Below are 11,389 nucleotides of genomic sequence, written 5' to 3' on the forward strand. Positions count from 1 at the left end.
TCTGCATAAACTTCAAAATACATCAAGCTACAGCAAATTACAACAAGATGAAAATTACATAAACTTGTACAACATTGCAAACATAAACCACGAGATCACAAGTACCATCTTCAAATTGAAATATTTCTTCTTCTGAACACCAATCTTTATATTTTCTTTTTCTAACTTCTTTGTTGTGATTTCTAACCTCACATTTTCCATCTTACAATTTTTGCAACTTGATGGAATATTTGTATTCTCATTCATACAGTGTCCAATTTCATCATCCCACACAAACAAGTCACAATTATTCTCATTCTACAAACACAAACAACATTTACACACAAATATCACATATTGGATTTTATGATGTGCAACATTATTAACTTTCTTACCCCTGCATTACGACATCTCCAAAATTTCCTATTACGGTTTTGAACAGTGTTTGCGACCCACATCTTCACTGCACGATCTCATACACACCTGGGTAAAGATGAAAATCCAACGAAAGGTGTGTTGTTGCTTCCAACCATTTTATCTTCTAAGAAAATTCGTACCAGGGAGAAGAAAAAGAAGAACATATATGCGAATGGAAGAAGAAGATAACGAAAATGCGAATTGGATTTGTGAGCCCTAAATTTCATGGGGGGTAAATCAAAAACTGATGCAACGTGTGAAAATTTACACAATCAACAAGTTGTCCAATGCCACGTAGGACATATTTTCATATTCTGAGCGAAAATGTGACCCCAAGGTCTTTATTGAGGGAATCTGGATTTGATAAAGGGAGAATCACAAAAAAAATCTTATAGGGGGTGAAATCAAAACTCGTTACATTGGTAGGGGGTGACATATATTTAACCCTAGTATAAATGTTTGCTTATTAACATGCTTATGCCTAGTAGAGAAGATATCAAACTTGTTGTGTTTGACATGAACGACGATGATACTCACTCTTGGTTTTGATGGTTTGAGACACTTAATGTTTCTCAATTTTTCATTAATGATTGATTGTTCTAATCTACAACAATAATAGTGTGGTTTTCATTCTAAAGAGCTTTGCAGCTATCAAAATAAAGCACTACGAACCTATTGTCTTGGAAAATTGTAAATTCAAAATCATTATAAAATTTTAGTAGACATGCTTAATACTATCGTGTCCAAGATTTCTTCTCTTATCAGAGAGATTTTATCCAAGGTAGAGATATTGATGATTGAATTTGTCTTACGTTTGAGGTTATCCTTATTTCTAATCAAAGATAATTTGAGGATAATGTGGTTTTGATAATTGATATAAGAAAAATTTATGATAACTTTGATTGATATTTGTTTGGGTGAAGTCTTTCATAAATTTGGTTTCAATAGTTAATTTTGTACTTGAATCAACACCATTTTTCGCTCTTTCAGTCTATTAATCTCAATTAATGGCAACAATGTTGGTTTCTTTCTGTGTCAAATAAGTGTTAGATAAGGTGATCCTCTATCGCCTTTTTTTCCCCTCTTCATAGGAGGTTATAAGTAGAGTGATTCTTGATTTGGTTGAAAAATGTAAACTCAATCTAATAAAAGGTCAAATAGGACTGCCAATTTATTCTCATTTTTTATATCTAAATAGTTTCATGATTTATTTTTCCAAAACAACGATGTCCAAAATGCAAAACATTTAAGCAAATTTGTAAAAGGTACAACCAAACTTCTGGTCAAATTATTAATTTTAGCAAATTCATCATTTACAATGGTTTCAAATTAACCATGAGGTACGATCATATGGTGGCTAAGGTTAATCACTTCATTCACAATAACAAATGGAGAATCCCAAACTCGATAGCTTAAATATATCCAAATTTGAATAACTTGCTAATCAATAGAGTTAACCATACAATTTGTATCACACATACTTTAATACACTTTTTTTGGGTTAAGTTTGATAAACATATATAATCAATAATAAAAATATTGCTAAGATTATTAGCATGACCCTCAAATTAGAGAAAATCATGAAAGATCATGAGAGGGCATCATTTTTATTGTTTATTTGGTAAACCATAGATCATGTGAGGACCATGTTGTAACTTGTATATACGAGAAGCAGTATACAACAAAGTAGTGGCTAATTAACAGGATTACTTGAAATAATGGTTTGTTCCACATGGCTGAGTTGACTTGTTAGGCACTTTACCAATAATATAGAATCCACCTCCCCTTTCCTCAGATTGCAATCTTCTAAGTCTCACTGTTGACAAAGAAAAAATAAAATAGAATAATGTTTGTTTTCGATAAATTTTTCTAGTTTTTATTTTTATCATTTTCTTAGATTGCTCATTTAAAATAACAATCATTTGGACCATTAACTTATTTAAGTTATCTACAAACCATTATTTACTCTTTATCACATTGCATCCGTCCTATAATAAAGAGAATGATATTTTTTTTAATCAAAATACTCATTATCATATATTGAGAGTAATGAAAGTAATAATAATTATTACAATTTTAACTAGGATATAGGGTATAGAATAGTCAATGAACTAAATACACTGTTCAACTTATAAGTTAAAACACTAAAATTAAGATCGAAATCTAGATGACATTCTAAAGATAAGCAAATTCAAAATCATACGATATAACGCAAAAAACTAAAGGAGATAAGGAAAAAGAAATATACGCCAGATTATAGTGGTTCGACAATTCTTCCTCGCTATGTCTACCCCACTATTCAATGATTTTAAAATTGAAAATTGTAATGTCTTACACTATTTTTAAAGATAATGATACAAATATTTTGGTACAACAAATTATTATCAATTTGAACATACAAGCCCAACGCATCATTCAACATAGATCTAAAAGAATATTCCCTTCTATTGAAGCAAATTACTCAATTGTCAATATTCAAGATCTTCAATGATCTTGATCCAACGATCTTGTTAGACACAATAATCTAGTTCCAAGCTTTCGTTCTACAACATCCTTTACTCAACTCTAACGGCTCCTTGTTTGAGCGATTGTTCTACCCAAGAAAGATTGGACAATTTCCAAATTTGTTCTACGACAACCTTTATTCAGTTCCCCCAAAGACTTCCATGGAGTACAAAGAAACATTTCTACGGCTGGAGAAACACCATCATATACCATAGACAAAAATTATTCTTTTTCCTGATACACACAACAAAAACTTCACAAAAAAATATTACCTTCCATAATGTACCTTGGATCTACCTTTCACATTCAATCTTTAGCGTTGGACACCACAACAATGATTTCTTGATACAAAATTGAAGATGATGAGGGGAATATAACAAATCTCACACAACACAACTACAAACTCTCACATCATCAATATTCTAGGAAGTTTATCACAATGTTAAATTAAGGAGATATTGTGTTTGTGAATGAAGAAACTCCCACCGTTTTTCAAGCTTTATGAATGTATAGGTATGGATCTCAACCGATCTCACATTGGGAATATCTCATTGTGAGACTTTTCTCTCTTGATGAATACCCTAATGTCAATCAACAAGATTAACCAACTATCAACTTATTGGCTTATTGAGTGACTAACCTTATGATTGGCTGTCTAGCTGACTAACATTTTGAAAATGACACTAAAAGAAATTAAAAATAGGTGTCAGAGGTTAGGCACAAAAAGATGTGGAAAAACAAAATGATTCGAGTCAAAACCTGAAGTTATGATTTGAATCAAAGAAATAATTATTGGAATAAAAGGTACTAAAGTGGAAAATTTGTCATTTGATTCGAATCATAGTTGTTTTTTAAAGATTTTTTTATCGCACTATTTGAATCAAATGTCTTGTGGTTCAAGTCAAGGAGTGTCGTGATTCAAATCAAGCTAACATAATCAAAATACAAACTTCATGTTGATGCCTGATTCGAATCACCAAAGGTCTTATTCGAATTAAGCTTCATAAAAATCTTGATTTAAGTATTATAACTTGTTATTCAATCTATATTCAATATATTAACTTAGATCAAATTGCTTAGACTAAAAACACATTGTAATGAGTCAAAAAATGATTTATTAAATGTAAGGGTATCTCAAAGGTGCACATCTAATCGAATAATCAAAATAAACAAATTATAAATAAGTGATAAATCAATTTACATACAAATCAAATTTAAATAGAACATCAAAATAAAATGATACCGACTGCAATTTCAAATTTGGCTCACAAGTTCAATGATTGACATCCTTTGGACACATAAATTAGATTGTGTTTGAATTGATTAGAATATAATACATTAGTGATATAGAGAAAATGATAAATTTGACCATTACGTGCATATGACACTTGAACTGAGTTGCCATTACGTCAATTGATATTAATAGGTTTAATTTTATAAAAAAGAGTTAAAAACATGTAAGGAAGAACAAATATGGTCTTGGCTTCAGAGTCAATGAGCCAACAATTAATTTTTTTTTTGTTACTTGTTGAACAAGAAATGACATTGCTAAGTTTACTAGAGCTTTTTTTTTTATAAAGAATTTGATTCATTTGGTGGATGACCAAGATGAAGATTGTCTGATGAGGAGGTGATTTGGTTAGAACTAGAACCAGTGTTGGTCTATTCTTGAGCAACTAAGGAATATATTTGTTAATGGATGCTAGATACTCCATTAACAATAATTGTGTCTTGACCATTGCAAAGTTATCATTTAAACCAGTTAAAAACTAAATTGCTTAGTCGTCTTACCGAGCACATAACATCACATTTGCACTAATGAAAACATGTGCAAGGAAAGGAATTGGTTGATGTACATTCAATTTATCCAAAAGAGTTTTCATCTCTCTATGATGTAACCAATTTTGAACTTTGTGTGAGGAAGTTAAGTTGCGATCTAAGAGTCAAAACACAAACTCTATCAATTTTGGGAAATTGTTCTTTCAAATCTTCCCACACATCAATGGAGTTTTCATGAAACATGATAGTTTGTGCAATTGAATCTGAAACTAGATTAATAAGCGAAGAAAGTACCAACTGCATCTCTCCCAAGTTGCACGATTGTGATCTTCATGCTCAGAATTGGTATGGATCGATCAATGATGGACAATTTGTTCTTTACTCCAAGAGCACGACACATCGATCTATTCCAACCAACATAGTTAGATCCATCGAGTTTTGGCGAAACAGAAACATAATTCGGTCCATCACTTGGATAAACATAATAGATTGAATCTAATTGAAGTTGAATTGGTTGAAGATTGGCGTTGCAAGGTGCCATTGATGAAGCTGATAACGTGTTGCATATAAATGTTAAGAGTCCCGCATCAGATAATATATGACTTGGACATGTGTTTATAAGTGGGGCAGTCCTCACTCTACCAACTGGTTTTGTAGGGTTGAGTTAGGCTCAACCACATTTCTTAAAAAGAAGTAACAAAATGAATACAAAAATCGAATTTTACAACTGAAAATCAAAGAAATTCTTCAAGATGATGAAGAATATCACATCAGAATCAAAGAAGAGGAAGATTGAATCCAATTGAACTCTTAAAAAAGAGAGCTCTTGATACCATAATATGAATAAAGTATCACAACTTCATATATTGTAAAAAAATAATTACAACTAATGATAATCATTAAAGGATCTGTATTAGATAATAATCTCCCCTTCTCAAAAAAAAAATTGAAAAAAAAAAAGATTAGAGATTTACATAAATCTGACTTGAGTCAAAACTAAAGGAAAATCTAGAAAAAACAAACTTACAAGTGGTAATTCCAGTTCCTGGTTATCCAAGTTCTTAAACTTCGATTCCTGATTTTGCTGTGTATGATGCTTTCTCACCCTTTTAATGCATATTGTGTATTATGGGGTTGGATAACTTGCCTAGAACTGTCTTGATGTATTATGATAACTTTCTGTCATCCCCTGAGGATACTTTCACACAGTCATCTGTAATTTTGAGGATTTCACAACACTACTGTGAACCATGACCTCAATTTCATTTCATAGGACAACCTTACCTTCCAAAACAATGCCAACATTTCCGCACAATCAATGACTACCAGTTAATGATGGACAGCAATGTTCCTTTTGCTAGGAAATTTGGCAGAAGTGAACCTGTCTTTGATAAGATAGACATCAAACTCTTGGGACGAAATGCAAATGGTTAAGTGCCTGGTATGTGGTTCAGTAAGCAAATTCAAACATCACTAAACAGTACTCATCGTAAGAGATATAACTGAACTTGGGCCTGGTCCCAGAGCAGAAAGGCTGAAACACATTATCAGTGATTTATTATCAGCATAAGACTTTCACACGAATTAGTGTTCTTGACACCCGGGAAACCCAAAGTGCTAAATTGCTCCTTGCTACTTTTCCATCACCAAACAGATGAGAGGAAAAAGGTTGCTGTGAGATCAAAAATAAAAGATGAGTAACAAACTAGAAAACAGAAATGTCTATTTCTGACAGAATATTTTACACAAATCTGCAATGAGACCCCAAATTTGTAGCCATAATGTATCAGCAAGTTCATAAAAATCACTAAGTTTAGTGCATGATGGATCATCATTGCATTTGTGATAGTGATACTATGTATAACTAGAGCAAATTATGAATGTAAATTTATACAGCCTGAGAGCAAGATGTCTATTATGCTTGATCAATCCAGTATAAAATATCTCCATATTCTTTATGCAATGACATACTCTAGTATAAACTCGTGACTATATAGGCACTTGCAAATGATTTCAATGATACTAAATCAATAAGATAACTTAGCACTGAAAATTACCTTTACACCCATTACTAGATGTGCTCTAAATTGTCCATCTTGAGAATTGAATCAAGCAACCTGCACATTTCCAGTGCTTGTGGATGAGACTGCTCACCAGCAAGAAACTCTTCAACTTCATTCCCCACCTCTATAATGCTGCATCCAGGTTTTTTCTTCATCCCTGCTTCTGAAATCATACTCCTAACTCTGTTTGCCTCTGCATCCCATCCAGCTTCTCTATATAAGTTATATGTAAGAACATGAGTACCACAATCAGCTACTCCCATATCAATCAGCTTTTTCCACACTCTATTCCCAACATTAATATTCTTATGAATTCTACACGCATTCAGTATAGCACCCCATACATTAGCATCACCAGCTGCAAATCCACCCATCTTCTCCTCAATAAACCTCTCGGCTTCCACTACCATGCCAGCCCTAGACAAAAGGTCCACAACACACGCATAATGCTCCGCACACGGCTCAACTCTGTATGTTCCACTCATCTCTTCAAATAACTGAAGACCTTCCTGAACCATCCTTGCGTGTGTACAAGCAGTAAGCACAGCCACAAAGGTAGTCTCATTAGGGCGATTTCCACAAACAACCATTTGTTGAAACAACTTCAACGATTTCCCGGCATCACCATTCAAGGCTACACCAGAAATCATAGCATTCCAAGCTCCAACATCCTTATTTGAAATACAATCAAAAACAGCTAAAGCTGATTCCACACATCCACATTTTGAATACATGTCAATCAAAGCTGTTGCAAGGATGGGATTCAAGCTTATCCTCTCGAATCGCCTGGCATAGGAATGTACCCACATTCCCTGAGTAAGTGCACCCAGGTGTGCACATACCGTAAGCACAGTAACAAGTATAGAAGCATTCGGCTTCACGCCTTCATTCTGCATCTCTAAAAACAAAGCCAGCACTTCCTTAAATTCATTTACACGACAATAAGCTGCCATCATTACACTCCAAGACACAACATTTCTGTCAGGCATTTCATCAAACAGCTGTCTTGCACTTTCAACATCCCCTATTTTGCCATAACCATCAATCATGGCCGTCCACAAAACAACATCTTTCTCCTCTGTTTGATGGAATAGCACCCTCGCCCTATGCAGGTGGCGTGAAGCAGAATAAAACTCTATAAACGCACTCACGACATAAGGGTCATTGGTGAAGCCGAATTGAACAACATGAGAATGCACCAAACGTCCAATCATAAGAGTGGAAGTACAATGGGAGGAAGAAATAAGTGCAGTGCAGGATTTGATCAAAGGTGGAAACGTATAGTTGTTAACGGGAATACCGTTTTGCAACATTGTTAGGTAGCATGAAAGTGCGGTTGCGGGGGAATGATTAAGAAGGTAGGCTCTGATCATGGTGTTGTGGATGAAAGTGTTGCGGTGAGTGAGGTGGATGAAAATGGAATGAGCGTAAGAGAAAAAGGAGGTTGCTGCGACGGAGAGGAGTGGGGCGAGGGCGTAGGGAGCGTGTTGGATACGACATCGGAGGATATGGGCGTGTAGTTGCTTGAGTTGGGTAAGGGTGTTGCATTTTTGTGCAATGGTTGTGAGAAATGGCTTTTCAGTCATGTGAATATTGAAACACTGTTCTGCGGTGGAGCATTTTTTTGGGGTTTTCTTCTGCACTTCACCACTCGAAGCACTTGCAATATTTCATTTAAATGTATATATGTTTTTAAGATGGATATTCTACATTTAATGTTTTAACTTGACACAAATTAGTTTTAGTCTAGAATAAAACGTGTGTATTTCTGATAAATATTATTTGGATAAATCTCCAAACCGAGATGAGTCTAAATTAGTTAGGTAAGTCATCCCGACCTTATCAAAATTTGGAAAGCATACTCGACTTTAAGAATTTCAGGATGTACATAAGTCCTCCGATCATGAGGCCGGGTGAAGTGTTCAGGCAAAGACTCCCGAAATTCTTTCTTCTTGAATGGGTTATACTTCCATCCATTTTGGTTTTATAGGGAAGCCAATCACCATCGCAACTCTTAGTTTGACAGGTTTTCCAAACCATTTCTAGACATAGAGAAGTCGGAGAGTCCCAATGGGATCTGGACCAGTTTTCGTCATAGAACTCGGTAGGTTATAGACATAGAGAAGTCGGAGAGTTCCAATGGGTTCTCGATTTGCTGACGTCGTAGAAATTGGTAGGTTCTAGACATAGAGAAGTCGGAGAGCCCCCGTGGGATCTCGACCTCTTGGAGTCTGTATACGTGCGTTTTCGACGCCATGAGATTTGGTGTACAAAATGACTGTTTCGACAAATGATGACATGGGATAAAATGATTCGGTTGATAAGTGTGGCTCGACACTTCGACAAAAATGGAAGCTTTGATATTTCGACATGATATGTGCAGCTAGAAAAGTACTTTGACAAGACATGGAAGACATTGCAGTATCTTGATAATTCGACAAAAAAATCCTAAAGGAAGACGTCGTTTCGACTTAAAGTGTAAATTTGAATTTAAAAAGTTGTAACGTTTGACAGAAGACGCGTGGAAGCATCTGGCGAAAAGATGAAAGCCGTTCGTCACAGTTTTAGGATTTAATCGTTAGTGACAGTTATGTTATTTGTATATATATAGGGTAGTTGTTATCAGAAAAAGTGTGTGAAGAATTACTTATACAAAATTCCTGAAAATACTCAAAGTACCCGTGTGAGAGAAAAGAGTCATATTTGGAACATGTATGTGTAAACAAACACCAATTCCTTCAAAGTTTATCTTATAAAGTTTAAAGTTCTTTACAAATCTCTTTTATGTTTCCCAGTCATTTATCTTTCTGCACTTTATCCTTTTCGACACTTTACATTTCATCAGTTATTTTCTGCCATTTACTTTATCTTGTTAAATTTACATCTACTTAACATTTTAATCAACATATTTCGACATAAAACACTTAGAGAACAGAAATGAAAGATATGAAAGTGAGTCTAGACATCTTCAAGACCATCTAGATCTGCACATGTCCTAGGATTTGTGTGGTTGATCCTGCAAGTAACCCAATTCTACAAGTTTTGGTAAACCAGAGGTTGTTCGCCAAAATTCACAGTGAACAAATTGGCACGCCCAGTGGGACAGTGCAGAAATCTAGAAATTTGGATAATCACTAATCAAAATTTGTTCTTCATTGTATGAGACTGAGAAGCGGTAAATTAGCCGTATCCGAAGTAGAAATACCAAAAAGAACAAGAGTAAGGAAAATGGCGAACCAGCCAAATAATCCAAACGAATCCATCCCAGTATCCAACCCTGTCCCTTCGACAGAAGGCAATATAGGATCGGTCCCTGTGTCAGAGGCTGTACCTTCGTCAACAGGATCAATGCCAGCGATTTCGATATCGCAAAACGCGCCTAGTTCGTCCTTCAAGGCACAACAAATGCCCATTGGGACACCCCCTCCTATGGGAAACACTTCTAGGCCTTTTGTAACAAATTTCACCATGCCTCCGCCTGGTAGGGAACAACCCTTCGGAATGCCAACTTCGGTGATGGCGAATTTACATAACTCCCCGTTAATATATTCAGATTCGATGGCCAACGTGTCTTCACCCTTACAAGGGTCAGGATATGGTGGAAACATGAGTAGACTGAATCAACAACCACTTTACGTGCCGCCGATAACAAATAATTCGGCGCAAGTAATTAGACAGCAGATGGACGTGAGTAATCATGATATGGTCCAAATGTTGACGCAACAAATGGGAGCGGTGTTTAATCCACTAATACAGAACACCACTCAAACAAACCAAGTGTTGGCAGCGCAAATGACGCGCATTGCTGATTTCTTTGGAGTCCCTCAAACTCGACACAGAGAACAAGTGATTCATAACCCAGTGGTAGCGGTCCAGGAAGAACCTACGATAAACCAGATACCGTTGGACAATCCTCAAACAAACGTCAGAAACCAAGAGGATGTAGTCGAACAGCCTCGTGTCGAAATCCCCATTCCACAAGAGCCTAGAAGGATAGTAATCCAGAGAGGCCAGGACGCGGATGCTGTATTGCAACAACGGATACGGTATAATAATCCTCCTGTCGAAAACAACTTGGCAGCCATGGTCGAAACGATAATGGCACAAAATGGGATGAACATGGGTTTACAAAGGCCTAGTTACGCATCCCCACTATCAGAATACATTCTGCAAGAAGAACTGCCACCGAGGTGGAAAGTCCCTAAGTTCACAAAGTTCTCAGGGGACACTAGTGAGTCCACTATAGAACATGTGGCACGTTATCTGATCGAGGCAGGGGAGATAGCCCGTAACGAAAATTTGAAAATAAAATATTTCCCTAGTTCCTTAACAAAAAACGCGTTTACTTGGTTTACATCTTTGCCTGCAAACTCAGTATATACGTGGACCCAATTAGAAAGGCTGTTCCATGAACAATTCTACATGGGACAAACGAAAATAAGTCTGAAAGAATTAGCCAGTGTCAAGAGAAAACACTCCGAACCAATAGATGATTATTTAAATAGGTTCAGATTGCTAAAGGCTAGATGTTTCACCCCAGTGCCAGAACATGAGTTGGTCGAAATGGCCGCAGGGGGACTAGACTATTCTATAAGGAAGAAACTAGATACCCAGTATCTGAGGGATATGGCACAATTAGCGGATAG

At 35.7% G+C, this 11,389-nt stretch overlaps 1 protein-coding gene across 1 annotated transcript; it reads right to left on the minus strand.

The window, feature by feature from the left end:
* Positions 1-5,482: 5,482 nt before the first annotated feature.
* On the minus strand, positions 5,483-8,438 carry LOC127096752 (pentatricopeptide repeat-containing protein At5g66520). The gene is made up of 2 exons (XM_051035328.1): positions 6,738-8,438; positions 5,483-6,352 (listed from the first exon to the last, which is right to left on the minus strand). Exon 1 carries the CDS (start codon positions 8,327-8,329, stop codon positions 6,752-6,754), a length of 1,578 nt encoding a protein of 525 aa, XP_050891285.1. The 5' UTR covers positions 8,330-8,438; the 3' UTR covers positions 5,483-6,352; positions 6,738-6,751.
* Positions 8,439-11,389: the final 2,951 nt, after the last annotated feature.

The sequence above is a fragment of the Lathyrus oleraceus genome, chromosome 1, assembly GCF_024323335.1.
Source record: "Lathyrus oleraceus cultivar Zhongwan6 chromosome 1, CAAS_Psat_ZW6_1.0, whole genome shotgun sequence".
Lineage (NCBI taxonomy): Eukaryota > Viridiplantae > Streptophyta > Magnoliopsida > Fabales > Fabaceae > Lathyrus > Lathyrus oleraceus.

Coding starts and splice junctions, on each gene's coding strand:
- LOC127096752 (XM_051035328.1), bottom strand. CDS start 8,329: ATGACTGAAAAGCCATTTCTCACAACCATTGCACAAAAATGCAACACC.